General features: G+C 43.3%; 1 protein-coding gene across 2 annotated transcripts; it reads left to right on the top strand.

Moving 5' to 3' along the window:
- The first annotated feature begins 273 nt into the window (after positions 1–273).
- Positions 274–20,555, top strand: Cbx1 (chromobox 1). 2 transcript variants are annotated; one of them, XM_032912777.1, is made up of 5 exons: positions 274–489; positions 13,335–13,511; positions 14,023–14,200; positions 15,112–15,206; positions 19,046–20,555. In XM_032912777.1, exons 2-5 carry the CDS (start codon positions 13,372–13,374, stop codon positions 19,188–19,190), a joined length of 558 nt encoding a protein of 185 aa, XP_032768668.1. In that variant the 5' UTR covers positions 274–489; positions 13,335–13,371; the 3' UTR covers positions 19,191–20,555. The 2 variants fall into 2 exon arrangements, with proteins under 2 accessions (XP_032768668.1, XP_032768667.1); XM_032912776.1 differs by having other exon boundaries at positions 15,088–15,206.
- The last annotated feature ends 6,612 nt before the right edge of the window (positions 20,556–27,167 follow it).

Genomic DNA, 27,167 nt, shown 5'->3' with positions numbered 1-27,167 from the left:
GGCCACAACTTCCGAAGCCAGCTGGGCTACGTACCCTGTTATTAAACAAACAAACCCCACCATTACCCAGTAATTTTCTAGGCTGTAGAGTTATGTGTTCAAAACAACAGTCGACTTCGCCTTTCCAGAAAGTTAAAAAAAAGAAACTACAAAGAAAACTCTACAACTCCTGAAAGTGGAGGTGGGCGGCGCGGGATTCGCGGCACTCTGGGATTTGTAGTTTCGGGCCGACTCTGAATCCCAAGTTGCCCTGCGGCGGGTCGTCGCGTCTGCGCAGTGCAGGCGGCGGGCCGCGCAGAGTGAGAACCTCTTTTGTTCGGCTGAGGGGAGGGCCGTTGGCCGGGCCTGCGGTACGCCGCTTCATCAGGACGACCGACTTGAGGCCACACGGCTGTTTGCTCCTCTGGGTGCTACTCCCTGGGACCGCCTGACGCAACGCGCGAGAAGCGCGACACCGATTCCTCTCGGACTGTCGGGCGCTGCTACGAGGTGAAGAGGCGGGCTGGAAGCGGGAGGGGGAGCGACGGCGGGAGGCCGCGGGCGAGCGCGGGCCGCTAACGGAAGAGTGGAGACAGGAGTTGGGGACGCGGCCCAGCGCCCGACCGGTCGGTTTCCCGCGCAGAGCTCGCGGGCTGCGGGAGCGTGGAGAGGGCGGGGCAGTGAATCCAGAGTCCGGGCGCGGAGTGGTTCCTGAGGAGCGGAGCCATCGGAGGGTTAGCTTTTCAAGAACTAGACGAGGAGCGTTTGACCCGGCTCAGCAACTCTGGAGTTGGGCGGGAGAAGGAAGAAAACTTTGGGACGTCCATAAGGAGACAGGCATGGTACTTTGGGTGTGCGTGGCAAGGATCACGACTTCGTACACTAAAGGTTTAGAAGTGTAACCTGAGAGAGTGGACACGGTGGCAATCGCGGGCAATCCCCTTAGCCCTTGGAGGAAAGAAAAAGAAACCTGAGGATATTGGGTTCAATTGCCATTATCAGAGAAATTTCTCTTGCCAGAGTTACGAAAAAGTAATTTCCAGTAAAATTGGACGTGGGCTGCTCCGGGTGTGCTAACGGGGAAGAGATTTGTTGAACCTGTCTTGGGGTGAAGGGTCAGACATTTTCTTGACCTTGTCTAAAAGTGGAGTTGCTGGGGTAAGTAGGGTAGAAGTCTAAAGTGTCCATGTCAAATGTGGAAGAAAAAAGGGGTACTTGGGGTGTGTAGCTTAGTTGGTAGAATGTTTGCCTTCCCTGCCTCAAACCCCTGGATTCAATCCCCAGTACCCCATAAATTGGGCTGGGTGTGATGGCCTGTAATCTTAGTACTTGGGAGCTGGAAACCGGTGGATCAGAAATTTAAGGCCTTCCTTGGCTACCAGAGGAGTCAAGGGTGAAAAGGCCACTTTCTGCCTTTAATAGGTCTTCATTGTGAGTAGGGAGGCTGTATGAGGCAAGACTCATCAGATAAAAAAGGTTCTTGCTGTGTAAGCCTCAATTTAACTCTTAGGATCCAGGTAAAGGTGGAAAGAAAGAGTTGACTTCACAAAATTGTCCTCTGATTGACAAGTGGGGTATGGCAGGGACCAAAGAAAGCAGGTCCTGCATGCCCACAGGCATCGAAAATATTTTTATACTGAAACACAGTATATGAAATATGGAACTCATTTCGGTATGTGGTACTGAGGACCTTGCACACATGCAAGTTGTCTACCACTGAGTTATGTTTCAGTGCCATAAAAAGTCTTAAAAATTATATACTAGTTATATATATTATATACTAGTTACACTAGAATATAGAATGTCCTCTCCAGTTTTGTGTTAATCAAAAGATCTAAGGCTTTCTGATAGAGTTATGACTATAATCAGGATATTAGTGCCTGTGCTCTTCCTTGGATGCTCTTTAGGCATATATGGGAAGTGGTGGGTTGAAAAGAGCCCAGTTATCTGTGAGTACAGCCAGCATTTGGGGGGTAGAGGCAGGAGCAGCAGGAGTTCAAGGCCTAGGGAAAAGAGTCATATGTTCCTTAAAAGATTTGGGCAGTGAAAGCATTTCTAATTTTCTATCTAGTCACTTTTTTTAAAATTTTTTTTTATTTTATGTATATGAGTACACTGTCCCTGTCTGCAGACACACCAGCAGAGAGCATCAGATCTCATTACAGATGGTTGTGAGCCTCTATATGGTTGCTGGGAATTGAACTCAGGACCTCTGGGAGAACAGTCAGTGCTCTTAATTGCTGAGCCATCTCTTCAGCCTCCCTTAGTTTTGAAAAGTGGGGGCGGGTGTGCCATGACATACTTATGGAGATCAGGAACAACTTAGGGGGTGGGGGTCATTCTCTTCTGTAACACTTGTTCTGGTGATTGAACTCAGGTCATTAGGGTTGTGGGACCTTTACCTGTTGAATCAGCCTGATACCCCCATTTTCCAACTTTGAGGACTGGACCTAGAAGAAGTTGGTATGTTTGGATTTTATCATCTTTTTTTTTTTTTAAATTCATTATATATAAGTACACTGTAGCTGAAGAGGGCATCAGATCTCATAACAGATGGTTGTGAGCCACCATGTGGTTGCTGGGATTTGAACTCAGGACCTCTGAAAGAGCAGTCAGTGCTTTTAACCACTGAGCCATCTCTCTCTACAGCCCCTGAACTGAGATAGGTATGCACCATCATACCTAGCTGACAGTTTCAATTTTTTAAAGATTTATTTGTTACATATTAATTACACTGTCTATGTCCTCAGACACACCAGAAAAGGGCATCAGATCTCATTACAGATGGCTGTGAGCCACCATGTGGTTGCTGGGATTTGAACTCAGGACCTCTGGAAGGGTAGTCAGTGCTCTTAGCCGCTGAACCATCTCTCCAGCCCCGACAGTTTCATTTTTAATGTGTATGTGTTTTTACTTTTTGCAGTGTTGGTGTGGAATTCAGGGCCTCTTACATGTTAGGCAAGCACTGAGCTGCATTCCAGTTTGGCAAGCTTTCTGCTGATGAGCTACACTCCTAGCCCAAATTTGGGAAAGTGTGTTGTGCTGGTTTGGGGGTTTTTTGTTTTTGTTTTTCTGTGGTGGTAGTGCACTGGATTGAACCCCAAAACCCATGTGCTATGCCACTGAGCTGTACTCTGGCCTTCTTAATGTCTTTTGTGTAAAGTGGTGTAAAATAAAGTTTTGTGTATAATTTCACAGGTGGGTATGTGGCATGTGTCTATAATATGTCACTGAAGGAGAGACAGTAGAGGCTATTGCCTGGAGTTTGAAGACAGTCTAGTTTATATAAGGTATAATAAAATCCATGCTACCCTGGACCAGAGATTGAGACCTGGGCTGAAGAATTTAAAAAAACAAAACAAAAAAACCAGGCTAGACCTTTGAGATGACTTGATAAATAAAGGCACTTCCCACCAAGTCTGACAACCTGTTTGGTCCCAAGACTGACATAGTGACTGGAGGGAATTGACTTATGTAAGTTGTCCTCTGTCCCTGTCTCCCTGCTACAAACACTGAATAGAGGTGGTTGCAGAAGAAAGATAGTCACATGCTTGAGACCAACCCAGGCTACAGAGTTGAGATCCTGGCACAGAAAAGCAGCATGGTGTGTTGTGTGTGTGCAAGGCTCTGGATTTAATCTGCAGCAACCAATTCTGCACCCCCATCTAGACTCCAAAAAGACACAAAAACCAAATTATTATTCATGCTAGATGTGTGTGTGTGTGTGTGTATGTTTCATTGAGATTTTGCATCTGAAATAGAGTGGCATTTGATTTTCATGTACACTTGCCAAATAAGGCCCTGAGCCAGGTCCCCAACTCTGAAAAAAAAAGGGAAAAAAAAAAAAAAAAAAAAATAAAGAGTGGCAGGGGTTGGGGATTTAGCTCAGTGGTGCAGCACTTGCCTAGGAAGCGCCAAGGCCCTGGGTTGGTCCCCAGCTCTGAAAAAAAAAAAAAAAGAGTGGCACTTGTACCATAAATGCCTTCACTTTAGTTTTATTATTGACATGTTTGTCAATTACTATAGAAAAGACACCTTGGCTTGTCTTTGTTTTCTGTTCAGGGTTTATTGATCAGATTGGTCATTCCCTAAAAGTCTTGCAGCTTTGTATTTTTTTTAAAGATTTATTTATTTTATGTATATGAGCGCACTGTAGCTGTCTTCAGACACACCAGAAGAGGGCATCAGATCCCATTACAGATGGTTGTGCGCCACCATGTGGTTGCTGGGAATTGAACTTAGGACCTCTGGAAGAGCAGTCAGTGCTCTTACCCGCTGAGTCATCTCTCCAGCCTGCAGCTTTGTATTTTTATGATTTGCACAGGACTCAGAATTCCAATTTCCTGTCTGAGGGGAAATAGTAACAATGCTTTGGGGATTTCAAGGAAAGAATTTGGTTAGATCGAGTTAGCTTTATGAGGGAAGTACCATGTAAAGTAGGTCTTGAAGAAAAGGTAGGGTTTTGACAGATGAATACAATAGGGAAGTGGGTTCTTAAAACTTTAGGGAAGGCATTCTAAGGAGTGACATTTAAACTAAAAAATAGCTGCGTGGGGTAGCTCATCCCCGTAATTTCAACACTCAGGAGGCCAAGGCAAGGATTGTAAGGGTTTGAGCTCAGCCTAGGTAGGCTACAGTGAAACCCTATCTGGAAAAAGAATAGCCAGGCATTGCAATGTTTACTTGTCATTTTGGTACTTAGTAGGCTGTGGCAAGAGAATTCCTGAGGCTATGTTATAGATTGAGTTCTAGTTAGCCTAGGTTGAAGACCCTGCCTAAACATCTAAAAATAATGTGTTGGGAGGTATTTATCTAAAATAAAATAGGTGTGTGTTGCCAGGATATTTGATCACATTGTGAGCCCCCAAGATTTGTGTTATTTCCTGGAAAAACTGTTTTTAGTTGTGGTGTGGCTCAGCCCTAGCACACACATGTATCATCCAAGAACTCTCTGCTTGGATACTGTAGACAGGATTAAATAAAGTCATTCATAGGGGAAGAAGCTGAGCAGGTGACCAGTTGACAGCAAGTGAATATGAGATTAAGAAAAAAACACATGAGAGTAAGGGGGAGTTAGAATGGATAGAAAGACGTACTAGAAGTAGGTGAGTCTACGTTGAGGGGATTCATTCTGGGAAGTCAGGCTGAGTAAGGTCAGCAGATGCTTTCCCTGTTTCTGAGCTAGCAAGCTTTCACTCCCAGCAGGGTAAAATCAAACAATCGAGATTTTGTTTATAAACAATAGGTGTGAATGTCTATAATTCCCAGCATTTGAGAAGCTCTGGCAGAAGCAGTTCAAAGTCAGTCTGCTATATAGTGAACCAACCACTGGCTCTAAGACAAAGTGTGAAAAGAGGCAGGGAGAAGGGAGTGGTAGTAGTTGTGGTTATTGGAAATATGTATCTAATACCTTAAGTCTGAAGTCACCACCTCTCAAATTTGTTATAGAACTTTACAGTGTAGATCCCCAGACTGAGTTCATACTTATGTAGTAAGTCTTCAGATTCTTTCTTTCTTTCTTTCTTTCTTTCTTTCTTTCTTTCTTTCTTTCTTTCTTTCTCCCTTCCTTCCTTCCTTCCTTTCTTTCTTTCTTTCTTTCTTTCTTTCTTTCTTTCTTTCTTTCTTTCTTTCTTTCTTTCTTTAATGTATATGAGTGCACTATAGCTGCCTTCAGACACACCAGAAGAGGGCATCAGATCCCATTACAGATAGTTGTAAGCTACCATGTGGGTGCTGGGAATTGGACTCAGGACCTCTGGAAAAGCAGTCAGTGCTCTTAACCGCTGAGCCGTCTCCTCAGCCCTTCAGATTCTTTCTGTAATTATTTTGTTGAAAGTTTTCTATTCCGTCCAAGATTTTGCTTCCTTACCTCTGTTATAGGTTTTCCCCACTGGATAATATTTGCATTTACTACACCAGTTTTGTTATTTCAGTTTCCTGCTTGTGACGGTGTTTTGTTTTGTTTTTTCTTTTCTTTTTTTTTTTTGGAGCTGGGGACCGAACCCAGGGCCTTTCACTTGCTAGGCAAGCGCTCTACCACTGAGCTAAATCCCCAACCCCCCCCCTTTTTTTTTTAATCACAAGAAGCCTTGCACTGGAAATTTGTTAATTTAGGGTGCTATGCTAGGATTTGAAGCTATAGCCTTTTGCTGTCTGGCAACTATCACAGGCCTGAATGCACTATAGGCTTATGGGATGTGTGCTTTTGGCTTATAGTTATTCTTGTGGCAGTCTTTATCTCTAGTTTCTTGTAGGTAGCTAGGTGAGTTGGTTGGTTTTTATGTATTTCTTAAATTTATTATTTTATGTGTACATGTATAATTGGCACGTATAGGAGCCTGTTGAGGCCAGAAGAGGGAGTCGAGTGAGAGCCCCTGAATTGGAGTTAACAGATGAGTTTGTGAGCTGTCATGTGGGCGCTTTACCCAGGTCCTCTCTGTAAGAGCAGCCAGTCCTCTTATTGCTCAGCTATCTCTTCAGCCCCCTGGTGGGCTGGTTTTGAGACAGGAAGTTTATTGCAGGCTTGCCTCAGATTTACTTCCTTAGTCTCCTGACTGCTAGAATTACAGCCATAGTGCACTACTTCTGAGATGTCTATATTCTGGAGCCACTATTGATCAAGGCCTGCTTGTACATTTCAACATTTTTCTTGTGCAAAAGTAAAGTTTTTAAATTAAAATTCATTTATTTTATGTATATGAGTACACTGTAGCTGTCTTGAGACACACCAGAAGAGGGCATCAGATTTCATTACAGATAGTTGTGAGCAACCAAGTGGTTGCTGGGATTTGAACGCAGGACCTCTGGAAGAGCAGTCAGTGCTCTTAACCACTGAGCCATCTCTCCAGCCCCAAAAGTGAATTTTTTTTTTCTTTTTCTTTTTTCTTTTTTCAGAGCTGAGGACTGAATCCAGGGCCTTGCGCTTGCTAGGCAAGTGTTCTACCACTGAGCTAAATCCCCAACCCCCAAAAGTGAATTCTTTTTTTTTTTTTTTTTTTTTTTTTTTTTTTTTCGGAGCTGGGGACCGAACCCAGGGCCTTGCGCTCCCTAGGCAAGCGCTCTACCACTGAGCTAAATCCCCAACCCCAAAAAGTGAATTCTTAATGCACTGATTTTCAGATAACTATCCTTCAGTTAAAGACACTGTATAATGAAGAATTAGGACTTGGATGCAGCAGAATTTCAAACAAGTTAGCCCTGGCTGCCCTGGAACTCACTCTGTAGATAGACCAGGCTGGTCTTGAACTCAGAGATCTGCCTGACTCTGCCGCCTGAGTTCTGGGATTAAAGGTTTGTACCACCACACCCTGCTAAGGCTTAAACTCTTAACCAATACTGGGGTTGGAGAGATGGTTCAGCAGTTAAGAAGTCTTGTCCTTATGTGGGATTGGTTCCCAGCGCAGTTCAGAGGTGGCTCACAACCAAATGTAAATCCAGCTCCAGGAGATCCTTTTCCTGGTCTCCACAGGCATACCCACCTAGAGATCCTAATTAACAAAACAAAACCCAACTCCCTGCTGGAGAGATGCCAATAGTTAAGAGCACTGGCTGTACTCCCAGAAGACCTGGGTTCAACTTCTAGCACTCGCAAGGTGGCTTATACCATGTCTGTAACCACACTTCTGGGAATACAATGCCCTCTTTTGGCCTCCTCAGGTACTGCAACATAGCTCCTGCCTGTTGTTTAAATTCCAAGGGGGGCGGGGGGAAGCCAGGGCAGGAAAAGAAATTTTCTGTAAATTTGGATCTAGGCTGGTCTACAAAGAGAAGTTCAGGCCAGAAATACATAAGATCCCGGCTAAAACAAAACACAAGAACTATCTCCATCAAAATTTCTAATCTTTCTGTTTTCTGACCCCTCAAAACAACTTTATGCTTCTAAATAGTAATATAAATTTATAACTCAGATTTTTTCACTGTCATGGGACAGGTATAAAATTAGTTTTTATACCTCCAGAAGTACTGCTTGCTAGCTCTCAGTCAGAATCCAAGAGTTCCACATATACAATAACTATTTGTGTAGTATTTATACTGCAGATATAACAGGTAAACTAGAGATGATTTAAAATACACAGGATACTATTAGTAGGTTCCATGCATATTCTGTTTTCTGAGACCTATCTGCCAGTTTTATTCCGTAGTAGTCACTGGATGATAACAGTGTCCTGTTTTCAGATAATTATCCCTGGACGCAGCTGAAAAAACAGCTCTTAACTGCAGAACACCTCTCCAACCCAGTATTGGTTGTTATGCAAAAAGAGCCTGTACTTCACTTGTTAAAGAGTTCAGGCACCAGGGCTGGAGAGACAGCACAGTGGTTTTTTTTTTTTTTTTTCGAGAAAGGGTCTCTCTGTAGTCTTGACCTCACAGAGATCTTCCTGCCTCTGCCTCCCAAGTGCTAAGATTTATTTCTATTATTTGTAATTATATGTAGGTATGTGTCTGTATGTACATATGTCCGCAACCAGAGGCCTACCGCTTGGAACTAGAGTTAACATTTGTGAGCCTAACTCGGTCCCCTGTAAGCAGCAGCAAATGCTCCTACCTACTGATTAATCTCTCCAGGCCCTAGAATTAGATTTCTCAAGCTGTACAGAAGCAGGTGTCCTAGAAGTTCATAAGTAGCCCTCACTGTGTCTGACCAGAGTTCAGCCTTGGGCCTTGGGTGTAATTTCTCAGATGCCTTCTGCCTTGTTTTTTGTTTTTTGTTGTTTTTAGGTACTTTCCCTCGTGCTCACTTAGTGGGCCAGGCTGCCCAGCAAGCCCTAGGGATTGACCTGTGTCTCTCCCTTGCCCTGAAGTTAGAAGCACACGTCCCAGAGTTGGAAGGATTCTGGAGAGCCAAGTCAGGCCCTAATGGGTACATGATAAGAACTTTACCAAAATGAAGGTGCCTACTCTCCCCAGCTTATGTTTTCTGTGCTAACAACTAAAAGCTACGTTTACACTGGCTTCATAGTTACACCTTTTCTATTTCTTTAGTTTATACTATCTTCAGAGGCAAAACAAAATGCTTAATTTTGTGTCTGATACACATATATACACAAAATAAATCAGTAAATTACAGTATACACGTATTAGTGCTAAGTGTAGTACACAGTCATAATCCCACCTATGTGGAAGCAAAGGCAGGAGGGTTGCAATTCTAAAAGAGCTGGGCTAGTACTGAAATGAGAAAAGCAAGCATTATTTCTCATGTAAGTAGTGTGTCAGTCAGGGTTCTCTAGACTCACAAAATTTATGGACTGTGTCTATCTAGTAAGTGAATTTATCATAACGACTTACGGTTTGAAGACCAGCTAACCCAACAGCGGGCAGCTGTGCATGGGAAGTCCAAGAACGCAGTGGTTGCTCAGTCCCATGAGGCTCGTTGTGTAAGCCGGTCCTCTATATAAGCTGGAATCTTGAAGTAGGTTCCAACAGATGTGCTGACAAGTAAGCAGGTGAGGAAGAGTGAGCCTTCCTTCTTCCCTTGTCCTTATATAGGCCTCCAGCAGAAGGCATGGCTCAGATTAAAGGTTTGTACCACAACGCCTGGATTTGGAATTTGTTCTTTACCAGGCTGGCCTTGAACTCAGGGATCTGCTTGCCTTGGTCTCCTGAGATTAAAGGTGTGTGCTACCTTGCCTGGGACTAAGCTTTTCATCACAAGTAGTAAGTTTTATTTATTGTGTTTATGCATGTAGAAGTGAGAGACCAGATCATGGTTATAGACTCCATCTTAGAGAATCTGACCTAAGGTTGAATGCAAGTTAACTAACAAACTGGCACGTAGCACCACTTTCCAGGTTACTCCCCAACAAATCTGTACCTCCAAAGTTACAAGCCAGCCCTTGGCACCTCACTGCCTAACAACCATCAATCAGGAGGAAAGCAAAGGTTAAGTTTATGGTTTGGCTCCCAGCACCAGCCAATTATGTTAAAGGCCATAATGCCCCTCCCCCCCCAATCAGATGTGTACCAGGCTGGAAGCCCTATGCTTGTTTGCTTGCCTCTAAATGCTTGCCTGAAACTGCACTCAGGGTTCCACCTTCCTGTTGGCAGGGAGCTCAAGCTTGTAATAGAGAGACCCTAATGCAATTGCTTTAGAACTGGCTCCTTGGTCTTTTGGGGTTCCCATCACAACAGAAGTACATATACATGCTGGTACATGGGTGAAGGTCTGTCTGGAGTTGGTTCTCTCCTGCCACCTTGTGGGTTCTGAAGATGGGATGCAGGTCTTCAAGTCTGGAACCCTCTTCTGTATAACTGGCCCTGGGAAAGTTGGTGAAAAAAATAACTTTTTTTTTTTTCTTAACCTGCTACTTTGTATTTCGTAAAGTTTTTGTTTTGGTTTGGTTTGGTTTGGTTTGGTTTGGTTTTTTTCATCTTTATTAACTTGGGTATTTCTTATTTATGTTTCGATTGTTACTCCCTTTCCCGGTTTCCGGGCCAACATTCCCCTAACCCCTCCCCCACCCCTTCTCTATGGGTGTTCCCCTCCCCATCGTGCCCCCATTACCGCCCCCCCCAACAATCACGTTCACTGGGGTTCAGTCTTAGCAGGACCAAGGGCTTCCCCTTCCACTGGTGCCCTTACTAGGCTATTCATTGCTACCTATGAGGTTGGAGCCCAGGGTCAGTCCATGTATAGTCTTTGGGTAGTGGCTTAGTCCTGGAAGCTCTGGTTGGTTGGCACTGTTGTTCATAACTGTTCTTTCTTAAAAGAACTACATTTATACAGTTCTTGGGTTCATTTGAGATATTAAGCAAATGTGATGACTTAAAATCATTATTTTTTAAGCTACATGGTGTGGTGCACACTTGTACTGTAGAGGTGCCGTTTAGCACTACACATTACCCTCTGCTTCACGTTTTGTTTTCTGAACAGGGTTTTTCTGTGTGGTTGGCTGGTAACTTTAAGGCTTCAGACCTTAATAAAACAAAACAAGAAACAACACACCTTTAATCCTAGCACCCAGGATGTAGAGGCAGGAGGATCTCTGAGTTCAAAGCCAGTGTACAGGGCGAGTTCCAGAAGAGCCAGGGCTACATAGAGAAACCCTGTCTCAGAAAATAAAACAACAAACAAACAAATAAATGGGAAAAATTACAACATCAGAATTGAATGAACTAAAGGTAAGAGATTTAAGGAACTAGACATTTTATACTAGAAAAAAATTTGTGTATTTTATGGGTTTCCTGATACGGTATTATACACACAAAGATAAACTTTAACTCTTGACCTTCCTGCTAAGATCATAGGCACGTGTACACCACCATGCCCAGTTTTTAGGGGTCAGATGCATGGTTTCATTCATGTGAAGTAAGCATTCTACCAACTGAGTTATTACATCCCAGTCATATTTGGGATTTTTTAAAAAGATTTATTTATTTATTGTATATAAGTACACTGTAGCTATCTTCAGACACACCAGAAGAGGGCATCAGATCCCATTACAGATGGTTGTGAGCCACCGTGTGGACCTCTGGAAGGGCAGTCAGTGCTCTTAACCCCTGAGCCATCTCTCTAGCACCATATTTGGGATTTTTTTCATAAGCAAAACCATCTTCTAAATCCCAACACAAAAGAACAAGTTGTTCTACCCATATATAATTCCCTATATATCCTTCGTCTGTCTGTCTTTCTGTCTTGACGCATGTTTTAGAAAGGAATAAACTGAGGACCTGCAAAGTAAAGCACATGCCATGCAAGCCAGGTGGCCTTGAGATTTTTATATGGAATTCATGTGAAGGCAGGAGAGGATCAACTCTACAAAAGTTGTTCTGACTCAAAAGAGGGGGAGAAAAAAGATAAACTATAGTATATCCATGATAGCTACCTTTCCCTTGACCCCTGTTTATTTTCTTTCTTTTTCGTGTAGAATAGAGTTTATTCAGAGCATGGGGAGGGGAATCAAGAGGGTAGTAGAGAAGTAGAGGCTGGCCATGAGCATGTATTGGGGGGAAGGGGGGAAGATAAGAGCAAGAGACCAAGAGCCCCTGTTTATTTTCTAAGTTAATGTACCTGAGTACACTTTGCTATCTTCAGACACACCAGAAAAGGGCATCAGATTCCATTACAGATGGTTGTGAGTTACCACGTGCATCCTGGGAATTGAACTGAGGATCTCTGGAAGAGCAGTCAGTGTTCTTAACCCCTGAACCATCTTTTTTGCCCCATTCTAATGCTTTTTATAAGCAGTCCTCAATCTAAATTAATTATTAAGCAAACTAGGTTGAATAAGAGTGATTTATGGGCTTAGCTATAACTTGTGCCTAGCATTCTCCAAACCCTAGGTTCAATTCCTAGTACCACTAAAGGGAGACAGTGTGAGTTGGCTGGAGATGTAGCACGGTTGGTAGCGTGCTCATTGCCTTTTGTGCACATTGCATAAAGCCCTGTGTTCAGTCGTTTAGCACTACAGAAACTGGATGTGACATACACTATAACCCTAGCACTCAGAGAGGTAGAGATCAGGAGGACCTGAAGTTGCTCAGCTAAGCCCAAGATCCACATGCAGCTGACTCCCATAAATTGTCTCCTGATGTCCTTGACTCAGTACACACACAGTAAAAGACTGTTTTGAGCTGTGAACTTATGACTGTTCAAATGGAGTGAAAAATAAAGGGACTTTTTTTTAAGCTGGACAAGGTAGCACACATCTGTAATCCCAGTACCTGAAAGGTAGAAACTGGGGCCAGAAAGATGGCTCAGTGGTTAAGAGCACTGACTGCTCTTCCAGAGGTCCTGAGTTCAATCCCAGCAAACACATGGTGGCTCACAACCATCTGTAATGGGATCTGATGCCCTCTTCTGGTGTGCCTGAGGACAGTGACAGTGTATGCATATACATAAATAAATCTTTATTAAGGGGTTAGAAACCAGATTAGAAGTTCAAATTCAGCCTGGGCTATCTATGTGAGACCCTCTCTCCAAAAAGAGAGTCAGGTAATTAAATACATGTAACTGTGACTCAACACAATATTTTAGGTACTATATATTGTGGCAAGGGATATTAGGAGTTAATATAAACTAGACTTAGTATAAAAGTTGTAAATGGATATATTCAGAAATTCTTTTCACACATTGTGGTATACACCTATAATTCCATCACTAAGAAAGCTGAGGACAGCTTAGGTTTCATAATAAGTCCTTGTCCAAAGGGAAAGAACAGAAAAGACAATAATTTGCTATGAGATTAATAATTGTGACTTATCCCTAGCAAATATTACAACGTGGTTGTGAATTGGAGGTGAGTAGAGCATTGGAAGCAGTGTACATCACCTGTGATCTCCCTGGGTCCCTCACCATCCAATGCTTAACCTAACAGTACCTGTGCCTGATGCCCTTTTTATTTCCTTTCATTGTTTAGCAGTGTCACCCTTCACACCAGAAAGCTGGCGGGTACTATGGGGAAAAAGCAAAACAAAAAGAAAGTGGAGGAGGTACTAGAAGAAGAGGAAGAGGAATATGTGGTGGAAAAAGTTCTCGATCGGCGAGTTGTCAAGGGCAAGGTGGAATATCTTCTAAAGTGGAAAGGTTTCTCAGAGTAAGTTTCACTGACACAGATAAATTTGGTCACTATGAGAAATCATATGACATGCTTACTAGCAGTTCTGTGGTGGGTTTGCCTACCTTGTTTTAGTCCTGACCTCCACATCTCATAGTCTACTGAAGAAGGACCTACACACAGACTATTATATGACTGAATTTCTTGTTTTGTTTATTGGGGTGGGGAGGTGCCATGTAAGTCCTGGGATGGAACTCAGGTCTTCAGCCTTGGCCAATAGCTCCTTCTCCCATTTAAGTGTCTTACTGGCCTAAGACAGTGGTTTCTGAGGACGTCTTTATATAGGACAGTCTACTTTTGCAAAGTAGTCTTTTCTTGAAGAACGCAAGTTTCTAAGCCTTTGGTCTCTACCTTCCCCTACTAGGAATGCTCTTCATCTTGAATGAAAGTCTAGTTATTGGTTATTAACTCTTCCAAGACTAGCTCTTTCCCCGGTATAAAAATACTGATCCGAATGGAAAGTCTAACTTGCTGTGCTTGCTGGTTTCAGTGAGGACAACACTTGGGAGCCAGAAGAGAATCTGGACTGCCCTGACCTTATTGCTGAGTTTCTACAGTCACAGAAAACAGCTCATGAGACGGATAAATCAGAGGGAGGCAAGCGCAAAGCTGATTCTGATTCTGAAGATAAAGGAGAAGAAAGCAAACCAAAGAAGAAGAAAGAAGAGGTAAGGCTAGAACCAGGGCTTGTCACCAGCCAGAGGCCGGGAATCCTAGTTTGGTTCTACCTCCTCTCCTGTCCTCACCTTCACTTCCTTTTCCTTTTTAATTTTATTTTCATTCATTCATTCACTTATTTATGATAAGGTCTTGCATAGCCGCCTCAGCTGGCCTATAATTCAGTGTGTATCCCAGGCCTGCCTTAAACTAGTGGCAATCCTCCTTTCTTAGCCTTCTAAGTTTTGAGACAACAGGTCTGACTGTTGAGATCACTGGTGTGAGCTACTATGCAGGACTCTCTTCCTTTGAATCTCAGAAGTCATGTCCTCTCTGTCTCTTCAGAAATAAGCTAATGTTTTAAAGGGATTTGAGGGTTAACCCTGTATACACCTGTAATCGTGGCATTCAGGAAGAAGAGGGAGGCAAGATTGGGGAAGAGGCCTGGGTTGTAGAGACCTTATCTCAACAAAACATAACAAAGTGAAAAAGGATTTGAGACTTCCTCTTAGGAGGTGATCTTACTTTTTATCCATGGTGCAGAAATAATAACATGTAACAGTTATTGGAGACTTAGAGTGTAACTGGATACATTTCCTGTCAATAGACAGTTTTTTTGGTGTTTTGATCATAAAATATTTAAGGTAGTCTATCCTGGTCTACAGTGTGAGTTCCAGGAGAGCCAGGACTACACACAGAAAAACTGTTTTGCCTCAGTATCTTAAGTAACTTACCTTTGTGAAGCTTGGGGTGTATATCTTGTTCATGCTGGAAGGACTCATGTGCTTCAAACTTCTGACACATGGTGTGGGTAACAGAGGAGTCCCTGAGTAAATGTTGGCTTACATTTCTTAAAGATAAATAACTCCATTCAGGATATAGTTCTATGTCAATAAAGGCTCTACCCATCTGGTTTTTACAGTCAGAAAAGCCACGAGGCTTTGCCCGGGGTCTGGAGCCAGAGCGGATTATTGGAGCTACTGACTCCAGTGGAGAGCTCATGTTCCTGATGAAATGGTGAGTCTCCCAGTGGCTCTGTGTGGTTGTTTTTTTCCTTCTCCCTATCTGTTCTATGCCAGAGGAAAAGAGCTGGACCTTCGAAATTCCAGTCGCCCAGGTGTGAAATCTTTAAGATGACATAGTCCTTCGATAGTGACACTCGGCCTGACTACCAACCTGGACTCATGAGTTACAGGTAGGGGCCCTTAGGATTTTCAGATTTTCACCTTTTTTTTTTTGTTTTGTTTTGTTTTGTTTTTTTGGTTAGGTGGGAGAGGCTATGGAGAGGAATCACATTTCAGTTCTGTTACGTAAAGAAAAAATTCCTGAAATGTGATTGAATCACCCTCCTCCTTCTCCACCTCCTTAGTAAAGATCAGGCTGGCCCCATAAACAATATTCTGTTCATGTTTGAGGGTTAGAAAAGAATTTATAGAATTGATTTTGAAGATTCCAAATTTACAGAAGGAGCCAGCAGGGGTCAGCAAGGCCTCGTGACTGTTTACTGTTCCTGAGCATAATGTGAGGCTGTTTCTTTCTGCTGTGTATGTGAGTGGTAACAACTCTGACACTCACCCCGTCTGTTAGCGCTGTTGAGTGTCGTCTGCTGAGCATGCTTGTGCTTGCTGTGGTCTAACCTGCCGGCGGACGGTGGGAGGTTTCTAAGACTAGTGTGCAGCGCAGTCCACTAGGGGATGGGGAACTTTGATCTGCCTTACGATCTCCTGGCACCACTGTCCTATTTGCTGTCCATTGCTGACCAGAGCCTAGTTATGGAGCACTCAGCGACAGTACTTTCCAACAGTTTGATGAACAGGCGTTCAAGTCAGCACAAGTAATCCTCTTTGTTTTTTGTTTTGAGACAGTTTTACTCTAGCCTAGGCTTGCTTTGAACTCAATCTTCCTGCCCCAAACTCTGTGTTGAGATCACAGGGAACTGTCACCATTCTGGATTAGGAAGAGTAAATGTTAAGCCATTACCAGTTAAAATAGGATTCTCAAGGCTTTGTCCTTTGATTGGTCTAGAAATTTCACTGAAATTGATATCTGTGGTAGTTTTTCCTACATGATGCCCGAAAAGGTTTAATTAACTTCAATACAGTGAAGGCCTGAAGACACAGGTCACAATTAACTATTACTTATTTTCTTCCTGTGTGTGCCCTCAGTATTTATTGAATCTGACCCTCATTTAGCTTACTTCCTGTAACTTATAGGAGAAAAGAAAAACTGAGTAATAGGATGTATTATGTAGCCTAGCTAGTACACACTTGCCCTGCATATATAACAAGTGTAAGTTAAAGACGTATCTTCTTAGTATGTAGGGCTGCATCCTTGGGCAGGTGCGATTCTAGACACAGAATCCAGCACTTAGATAAAACAGAAATATCACCAGTTGAAGGCAGCCTGGCCTAGAGTGCCATGAAGTCCTAAAAGCATAAACACACAGAAGAGACAGTCATAACCCATGTCATTTTAGCACTAGAGACAACTTGGAATATAGACTAAGACTTTGCCTCAACAAAACAGAAAGACAAAGAGGGAGGGAGGTGGGGAAGAGCATAGGGGATTGCATTCTCTAATTGTGGCAGACTCACTACCGTATCTAAAGGTTAAGATTTGGTTATTGGGGACTGGAAAAATGGCTCAGCGGTTAAGAACACTACCTGCTCTTCCAGAGGTCCTGAGTTCAATCCCAGCAACCACATGGTGGCTCACAACCATCTATATTAGGATCTAATGTCATCTTCTGACATGTAGGTACACATGCAGATAGAGCACTCATATACACAAAATACAATTTTTAAATTAAAAAAATGTTAGGGGGTTGGGGATTTAGCTCAGTGGTAGAGCGCTTGCCTAGGAAGCGCAAGGCCCTGGGTTTGGTCCCCAGCTCCGAAAAAAAGGACCAAAAAAAAAAAAAAAGTTAGATGTTGAGCTAGGGGGTGTGACTCAGATGGAAAGGGTTTGATCCCTAGCCCTGCAAAATAACAAAACAAACCCAAACCTTCATGATAAAGATGTGGTTACTGATAGAGGTCTTGCCTAGCATGTACAAGGCTCATGGTTTGAACTTCAGCACCCACTCCCTCACCCTCAAAAGATTGAGTGTTGATTGTAAAACCCAAGTTTTTTCTTTTTTTCTTTTTTTTTTTTTTTTTTTTTTTTTTGGAGCTGGGGACCGAACCCCGGGCCTTTTGTTTTTTAGGCAATCCCCCTTCCCCTCAGCTAAATCCCCAACCCCAAAACCCAAGTTTTTAAAAGTCACACATGGCTAGGTGTGGTAGTTGCACACCTTTGATCCCGATTCTTAGAGGCAGAGTCAAATAGTTGTCAGTGAGTTTGAGGCTAGCTGGTCTCCAAAACAACATAGAGCTGCAGATTTCAACCTGTGGGTCATGACCCCTTTGAGGGCCAAATGACCCTTCACAGGAGTCATGTATTAGATATCCTGAGTATTGGATGTTTATGTTATAATTCATAACTGTAGAAAAATTACATTTATGATGTAGCAATGGAATTTTTGGTTAGGAGTCAGCACAAGATGAGAACTGTATGAAGGGTTGCAGCATTAAGAAGGTAGAGAACCACTGACACAGACTGATACATGTATGCTCATGGGTCTGTGTATCTGTAGAACAATACACATGGCTCTGGCTTCTATTTCTAGTACCACATACATGCACATTAAAAAAAAATGTGGGGCTGGAGAGATGGCTCAGTGGTTAAGAGCACTGACTGCTCTTCCAGAGGTCCTGAGTTCAAATCCCAACAACCACACGGTGGCTCACAACCATCTGTAATGGGATCTGATGCCCTCTTCTGGTGTGACTAAAGCACACCACAGTGTACTCATATACATAAAATATAATAATTCTTAAAAAAAAAAATGGGCTGGAAAGATGGCTCAGCAGTTAACTGGCTTCTCTTCTAAAAGACTCAGGGTCAGTTCCCTGTGCCTACATTGTAGTTCACTACCTTGTAGAACTGTAGTTCCAGGGAATCTTAACATCAGACACACATTTGTATACATATGTATAGGCAAAAGACGTACACATAAAATTTTTTTAATTTGCTGCATGGTTTTCCAGGAAAGTGGTAATACCTGTCCATTGCTGAAAATAGAAAATATTTCTATGTAGTGAAAAGACTTAAACTTACTCCAGAATCTTTCAGTTAAAATAGGGCAGTGTGTTAGATACTTCATAAGTACATTTCCAGCCATCTTGGTGTGGTTTCTTATAGAGGCTTAATCATATGGGCTTATTCTGTGGTTCTCTGTGGCTCTAAACCCTTGTTCATGGTCACATTTGGGAGGTTTGTGGTGGGGCCTTGTCACATTCTGTCCTGCCCCACGCTGCTGCCTCTGTCTGGGACGGACCCAGTGAGCTGAAGATGAATGGATAGAGCTTCCTCCTAGTTAACTCCCTATAATGTATATTATTCCCAGATTTTAATCTTGTCTACCTTCTGAAATTCTAATTGGGGGGAGGGGCTTTTTAAAGAAATAGTTGAGTCAGATGACCTACCTTTTGACAACGTTTCTTAGAAAAGATTTTTGTTAGTTTTGTTTTGTTTCAGTTTTTGAGGCAGGGTTTCTCTGTATAGCCCTGGCCATCCTGGAGTTCACTTCGTAGACCAGGCTGGCCTCACACTCACAGCAACCTGCCCTTGGGGGGAGATTTTTAACAGAGGAATATCTTTGTATGATGTGATAATACATATCTAGTAAATGCTGCTTGTACCCTGTTTCCTAATTTGTTTATGGAATTTAGCCTTTAAAGCCCCATTCCCTGGGTGGTCCAAAACATGAGACCACAATGGCTGACTTCAAAGTTTCTTTGTGCTTTGTTCTGCAGGAAAAACTCTGATGAGGCTGACCTGGTCCCTGCCAAGGAAGCCAATGTCAAGTGCCCACAGGTTGTCATATCCTTCTATGAGGAAAGGCTAACGTGGCATTCCTACCCCTCAGAGGATGATGACAAAAAAGACGACAAGAATTAGCCCTGTTGAGTACCAGCCCCTGTCACCTCTGACTGTGGGTTTCCAGGGGGAGGGAAGGAGTTGTACTTGTCTTGACACCATAGAGGTGGCTTGAGAAGATGTCCTTTGAAGAGCCAGCATAGTTTCTGTGTCCTGCAGCAGCCCAAGTGCTTTAAATTGTTCAAGCTGTATAGTTTGCACACCCATCCCAGTGGAGGGGAAAGGGTAAGTGTTTCAAGGCAACCTGTTCTGCGCTTTACTAAGGAAGGAACAGGCCTTCCATGAAGGACAGAACCTGCAGAACTGGGATGTGGGAAAGCAAAGATACTGTCGATCTTCAAAGAGCATCTCCACAACCCACTGCCTTCTTCCCAATAGTGTTAACTGCATTTTTACAGCCTAGCATGTGTGTAGTTTTTTGGCTATTACTGGTATATTAATTGGGGGTGGGAGGGTTGGGGCAGGGAGGAAGGGAGATGGGTAGAATCATTTTGATTAAAATTTGGAGCCTGATTGGGGAAATGGTGAAACAGTAGAACAGATAACTAATTAATTGGTTCTATGTCCAGTACAGTTTGCCTTTTCAAAAGGTTGTCATTGTCATCATAAATAAGGACTATGAGAGCCTGTTTTTGTTTTTTTTCTGTTAATCCTAAAACCTACAGCCAAGGTGCTCCCAACCTGAGCTCAAAGTGGCCCACAAAGGACAAAGCCAGTTCTGAGTTACCAAAGCTGCCATTTGATGATGGAAACTGACTGGAGAGGGAAAGTTTATTGGAGAGTATTAGAGGCAGACCACTCTGCCTCAGAGGTGCTAATTCTTGAAATTGGAGAAAACCTTTTCCAATTACAAAGTTATAAATATATCAGTTTGTCCGTCTAAGCCATTGGCTCAAGTATTGCAGGAGGGCCTATGGGAGATGGAAGAGGGGAGCCTCTGCTCTGGGGGCAAAATCTTGGAGCCCTCTCGCTTTTTTCTTTTTCTTTTTTTTTTTTTTTTTTTTTTTTTTTTTTTTTTTTTTTTTTTTTTTTTTTTCAGCTTTGAACCCTGAAACTGCTTGTGGCAGGTTCAGTTACTGACAGCACAAATTCCATTGAGTCTATTCAAGGATTGAATGACTTCACAAGCCCTGGTCTCAGGAGATTAACTTTCATATTGGGGTAGTGGTTCACTTGAGAATACAAAATCTTCAGATTAACTGATGTCCAAAATACTGTCTTGAATCATGAGATCCATCAATTTTTAGTATTGTCTAGACCTGCAAATAGAATTACATTGTAAAATCTTTTTCAGCATGTGTTAAGATGTATGTGAAATTTTTTGTTTAAGTGTAAACTTCATACCATACTGTCAGTTTTTGTCTTAATAAAATTATAGATTTCTAACTCTTGATTTCTGTCCTTTTTTTCCCCCAACCAGGTCTTCCAGTGTTGCCCAGTCTGGCCTAGAACTTTGAATCCTCTGCCTCCCTTCAGTATCGGAAGTACAGGGCTGCGTGCCACTGCAGCAGGCATCATTTCCTTACCAGAAGCCCCTCTTGCCTCAGTTCAACTTCTTAAGGTGGCCTCCACAGCTTCGTGACTGTAGGTAGACACTGTAGACTTAAAGCCTGGTACTCTAATCTTTAAAATGGTCTCAGTTTATTAATGTAGCAAATACTTGAGCATTTGCTGCACATATTGTTAGGAACTGGCATATCATTCAGTATTTCATATTGCTGGGAAATTATTTACTGATAACACTTCCAAATATAGTTATCTGAAAACATGTTTTATGAAGTAGCTTAATCAGTTGGATGGCATTAGCAGATGCTATCACCAAAAAGTTTTAGGAATTGGCACTGTGTTTTAAACACTGGGTTGAATGTCATCTGTCTTTTTGGGAGGGGGTAGATTTTGAGACAGGGTTTTTCTGTGTAGCTCTGGCTGTCCTGGAACTCACCTTGTAGACCAGGCAGGTCTTGAACTCAAAGATCCACCTACCTCTACCTCCACAGAGTGCTGGGACCATAGAATTCTGGAGCCCAAATAAGAACAGATCACTATATGTGTTTTGCCGGTGTGCGTGTCTATGCACCACTTGTTTGTCCAATGTCTGTGGAGACCAGAAGAGAGCGTAGGATATCCCGGAACTAGAGTTACCAGCTGTTGTAACCCACTTAATGTGGGTACCTAGGAGTCAAACTAGATCCTCTGGAAGAACAGCCTGTGTTCTTAATCACTGCGCCAGCTCTGAAGCCCTTGCTGCTTTTGGCTTTGTTTTGGTTTACTACATTAGTGTGTACATAGGTGTTAAAGTCAGAGGAAGCTTTGTGGAGTTGGGTTCTGGGAACCACGCTCAGATTGATCGCTATGCTTCATGTGCCAAGCCATCTAACCCAGGCTAGCCTGAAACTTACTGTGTAGCTTAGAATGGAGCTGCCCTCAGACACACCAGAAGAGGGCATCAGATCCCATTATAGATGGCTGTGAGCCACCAAGTGGTTGCTGGGAATTGAACTCAGGGCCTCTGGAAGAGCAGTTGGTGCTCTGAGCCATCTCTCCAGCCCCCTCCCTTTTTTATGTATATGTGAGTGCAGGTGACTGAGGCCTTACATTGCCCTCGGAGCTGTAGTTGCAGGTAGTGTTTGAGCTACCTGAGTGCTTGGAGCTGGTTTGGGTTCTCTGCACGAGTAGTGTAGGTTCATTTTGCTTGTTTATTTCTATAGGAATATTTTTGGGTCCATGAATGTATCACATGCCTACAGAGGTCAGAAGAGGACATTGAATCTAACTGGAGGTCCAGGTGGTTGTGAGCTGCCATGTGGGTGCTAGGAATTGAACCTGACTCTTCTGGCTGTGCTCTGACTGCTGAACCCTCTCAAGCCCCAACTCCCATCCCCCACCCCCAGCTTGTCACTGTGTCGTTAGTTTTAGGGTCTGTTGAGGAAGGGTCTCACTCTGTAGCCTAGCCCAGGCTAGCCTTGAACACTTTATCTCCCCTCAGATCTTTACATTTTTCTTAAGATGTGTTTCTCCTCTATGTATATAAGTGGTTTTGTCTGTGTGTATGTTTGTATACCAAGCGCATGCCTGGTGTCCACAGAAGTCAGAAGGCATCAGCTCTCCCTCCCACTGGAGTCGATATTGTATGTGTGCTGGGAACAGAATCCCAGTCCTCTGTAAGAGCAACAAGTGCTCTTAGTCACTGAACCATCTCTCAAGCCCCAATTCTCGGTACTTTACAAAAGGGGGAAGCAGAGTCTTAGACTGAGACCCTGAGTTCAGTGAGAAGAGAGTAATTCCATTCAGATAAATGTGTAGATGGTTTTTCAAAGTTTCCTGGTGGGAGTTTTGGGGAGATGAGTAAAGGCAAGCTAGGAAAGCTTACTCACCTGTCCACGAAGTCTTCACAGAGGTCTCCGTCACTGCAGTTGGAGCAACAGGCTGTAACAAGTTTGGCTGAAGCAGCTGCAGGCATCCTGTCCTACCTTTGGGTGCACTAAACTGAGACAACAGCCTCAATTCAGCTATTGAGTTCTACTTTTAAACCTTGGAACCAACTTTACAGGCATCTGTAGCATTCTTGACCCGTGGGGTAACCTTGTCATGGTCTAGAGAAATGGCTCCGTGGTTAAGAATACATTGCTGATGAAACTCCAAGTTCAGTTCTCAGCACCAAAGATGAGGTGGCTCAAAACCTGTAATTACAGTTCCAGGGGGTCCAACCTCCATTTTACTTATGCTGGCACCTGCACTCAGGTGTCACACTCTTTCTTTTGAATAATCTTAAAGGTGACAGTAGCACGTGCATTTAATCCTAACACTTGGTGGTCAGAGATAGGAAGATCACTCACTGTAAGTTATCTGACCAGCCTGGCCTGCATAGGGACTTTCAGACCAGCTATGTACACAGTGACTGACTGACACTGGTACACACAGTAGGCTGTCAGGGAAGACACTAGAACTGTGCATGTGGATGAGTTCACTGACAATTTTCCTTAGCCTGTCTTGAGGCAAGGTCTCTTTTATGTAGCCCACGCTGGCCTTCAACTCAACACACCTAAGTGCCGAGATTACTGACAATTTTTCTAAAGACCAATGAGTACATTTCCAGATATAAAGTTTAAGAGTAAAATTGTCTTAAGTGATTGTTGTAGCTATGCATGCAAAATTGCTAACCATAAATAGGTACGACAAATCTTAAGTGGTCTTTATCAGGAAATACTCAATTTTTTTTTCTTCAGGCAGTACAAGTTGGAGAGATGGCTTAGCAGTTAAGAGTGCTTGTTCTTCTTACAGAAGACTGGAATTCAATTCCTAGCACCCATCTCCCTCCAAACATAATCATCTGTAACTCTTGACTCCAGGGAATTGATGTCCTCTTCTGGTCTCCACAGGCAGCCCAACAAGTATGCAAACACACAGACACAAATGATGGTGGCTTCCATGAAATCTCACCATTATAGACTTAGAAAAGGACTTTGGTTAAACGTGATAGCAGGGTTGTTTGCCTGTTCTGCATTGAACCTAAGGCCTGTGCATTCTAGCCAAGTGTTCTCCCAACTTTCCAGCTGAGTTTTCACCAGCCTTTTTTTTTTCTTTCTAGATAGGATCTAAGTCACCCAGGTTAGCACTGAACTTTGATCATGTGTTGGCCTACCAGGTTCTGGGATTACAAGTGTGGGCCAACACGTAAGACTTAACATGTTGGGGCTGGAGAGATGGCTCAGCAGTTAAGAGCACTGACTGCTCTTCCAGAGGTCCTGAGTTCAAATCCCAGCAAACCACATAGTGGCTCACAACCATCTGTAATGGGATCTGATGCCCTCTTCTGGTGTGTCTGGACAGCTACAGTGTACTCACATAAATAAAAAAAAAAATCTTAAAAAAAAAAAAAAAAAAAAAGACTTAACATGTTGGTGCCTTGTAACTGTCAGCCTGTTAGAATCCTGCTCTTCCCGACTTCAGTCGAATTCGTTTAATGTTAAGTGGACTGGCTATACAGTGACTACAGAAACACTTGGGAGTTTTTGTGTGCATGTTTGTACATGTGTAGGGTGTGCACGTGTCCACTTTATTTTAATGGAGGCAGGGTCTCTTGCTGAGGTAGCCAGCCTGCCCACTTGGTTTTTATGTGGGTTCTGGAGGTCCAAACACTAGCCTGAAGCTAGAGCTTCATCCTCTGAGCCAGCTTTCCAGCCTTTCAGTATTTCTGTCACTGACCCCCAAGTACTTGGGATTTGCAAAGGTGCTTCAGTTTGCATTGAAAAATCACCAATTCAGGGAGGTTTTTTTCAAGACTTGGTTTCTCTGTAACAGTCCTAGCGCTGAAACTAACCCTGTAGACCAGGTTGTCCTTGACCTCGGAGATCTGTCTGCCTCTGCTTCCCGAATGCTGGGAATACAGGCATGGGCTGGCAACTGACTTTAAGCCATCTCCTAAGAGTTCACTAGGTACCTGAGGATATTCTTGAAGCTGATCCTCCGTCCTCTACCTCCCAAGTTCTGGCTTTCCAAGCCCATGTCACCAGCTTTGTCATGGGTGTTAGGAGAGCAGGTCCTCATGTTCGTGAGGCAAGTTCTTCACTAAAAAACCATTTCCCCGGGTTGGGGATTTAGCTCAGTGGTACAGCACAAAGGCCCTGGGTTCAGTCCCCAGCTCCGGAAAAAAAAAAAAAAAAAAAAAACATTTCCCCAATCCTTGGTTTGTTTTGTTAGAGGGGCATGCACATGCCCTGACACATGAGGTCAGAGAACTTGCAGGAGTGGGTAGTCGCCACCTCAGATCATCAGGCCTACAAATGTCCTCACTCATCTTGCCAGTCAGGATTTTTGTTTTGTTTTTTTTGTCTATGTAGCCCTGGCTATCCCTGCCTCTGCCTCCCGAGTTTTAAAGGTTTGTTCCTGGTCTTTTTTTTTTTTTTTTTTTTTTTTTTTTAAGACAGGACCTCCTTGCTATATGGGATTTTCTAGCCTGAAACTTTCCATATACCTCAAGCTGGCCTACTAATGGCAGTCCTGCCTCAGCTTGCCAGGTCCCCTAACTACCAGCAAGATCCATCACACATGGCTTTCAAGGAAAGTCTTAGGTTCTACAGTTTAGTTATGTTAGCTTGGCTGTTTTGAGATGGGGCAGGGACTAACTTCTAGTCTTCTGCCTCCCCTCCTCCATGTCCGGGGACTAGAGGACTGCCCTAGACACGGCTCACGCAGGGATTCTGTCATGTTGGACTCCACTAACAGCACATCCCCAGCTGCTTCTGCTCATTTGATGTTAACCTTGAACAATTTGTCTAGCACACCTTAATAGTCTCTTGTGACATCATGAATCTGCAAAGAGGACATTGTTGCTATAAAATAATTTGCAGCTAGAATTCTCAAATACACACCTAGCCTGTGTGGATGCCCTTGAACTCAATAGTCCTGCCTCAACCTCCCGAGTGCTGGAATTGCAGGTGTCACCCCATCTAGGTTTCCTTCAAATTTGAAATTCACTAGTCACTGAAGATACTTTATAAAGAAATGTATCATTAAACGATTTCAATTAAGCGAGCACATTATTCTTAGAACAGTGGTTCTCAAGCTTCCTAACCTAGTACTGCAGCCCTTTAAAATGTTTTGGTTGTGACCCCCAACCATAAAACTATTCTCATTGCTATTTCATAAATTTTAACTTTGTTCCTGTTATGAATCTATGACTAACAATGTAAATATGTGTTTCCCAATGGCCTTGGGCAACCCATGTGAAAGCATCATTCTACCCTCCCCCAACCAAAGAGGTGACCCACGGGTCGAGAACAACTCTTAGACCAGTGTGGATAGTCCAGCCTGGTACACAGGTAGGCTGAAGAGTGTGTATTTTATCACTGACAGAAGGACCTAGCTGCACACAACTATCAGGTTGGTGTTGCAGACAGTAAATCTGACAGGAGCTTAAGGTGCCAAGATGTCACGTCAGGTCTATACCACTGGAAGGTTCTGCAAGGCACTACATCTTTATCCAGTTGCTTTAAAGTTCTCCGTCTCCTTTAATCAGTCACGGTCCTGTAAATTTCCTGCTAATAGAAGCAAATGAAATAAAACCACCCTGCAGAAAAGGAAAAGCACACGTGCCCTCTCCCCACAGGGACAGCCAAAGCAACCCCAAGACCCTTGTTCATTTTGTTAGGCAGTAAATCAAGCCCAAAATACTTTTAGACTTTGAGACTATGCTGATAATTTTTCTTGTATGTTTTCAAACTTACAAGCGCTGGGATTAAAGTTGTGCACCCAAATGAATTTCTTCCACTTATTTTTGAAACAGGGTCATTCATGCTTTACAGCCCTGGCTATCTAAAACTTGCTGTGTATGTAAACCAGGCTGGGCTCAAGCTTACAAAGATCTCTACCTGCCTCTGCCTCCCAAGTGCATGAAGTGGTCTTCACCACCTTGCATGGCCCAAAATGCATTTTTAATTTGTAGTTAACCAAGGCCAGCCTTGTTTTTTGTTTAGTCTAAGGTCAAGCTGGTCAACTTTGAAGCCTGGCACTGGAACAACAGTCCATTGTTCCAGTTGCTAATTACTACTTCAGCCCCTATCTGAGGATTGAAACACAAGGTGCCTGGCAGTGGTGGTACAGGCCTTTAATCCCAGCAATTGGGAGGCAAAGGCAAGCAGATCTGAGTTCGAGGCCAGCCTCGGGTAGAGTTCTACAAGAGTCAGGGCTACCCAGAGAAACCCTGTCTCAAAAAGACAAAGACAAAAACAAACCAAAAAACAAAAACAGTGATTGTGTGGGGACTAGGAAAGTTACTGTTGATAAAGTACTTGCCTACAGACTGGAGTGATGGCTCAATGGTTAAGAACACTGATTGTGGGCTGGAGAGATGGCTCAGCGGGTAAGAGCACTGACTGCTCTTCCAGAGGTCCTGAGTTCAATTCCTAGCAACCACATGGTGGCTCACAACCATCTGGAATGGGATCCAATGCTCTCTTCTGGTGCGTCTGAGGACAGAAGACTGTGTACTCACATACA

Source organism: Rattus rattus, chromosome 9 (assembly GCF_011064425.1).
Source record: "Rattus rattus isolate New Zealand chromosome 9, Rrattus_CSIRO_v1, whole genome shotgun sequence".
NCBI lineage: Eukaryota > Metazoa > Chordata > Mammalia > Rodentia > Muridae > Rattus > Rattus rattus.
The sequence above is the reverse complement of the archived record's forward strand: the minus strand, read 5'-3'. Positions and strand labels throughout refer to the sequence as shown.

What these genes read in the sequence shown, in the direction of transcription:
- Cbx1 (XM_032912776.1), top strand. Translation starts at nt 13,372, where the DNA reads ATGGGGAAAAAGCAAAACAAAAAGAAAGTGGAGGAGGTACTAGAAGAA. An exon ending in AAGTGGAAAGGTTTCTCAGA is followed by an intron (nt 13,512 to 14,022) that starts GTAAGTTTCACT and finishes TGCTGGTTTCAG; the next exon opens with TGAGGACAACACTTGGGAGC. An exon ending in CTCATGTTCCTGATGAAATG is followed by an intron (nt 15,207 to 19,045) that starts GTGAGTCTCCCA and finishes TTTGTTCTGCAG; the next exon opens with GAAAAACTCTGATGAGGCTG.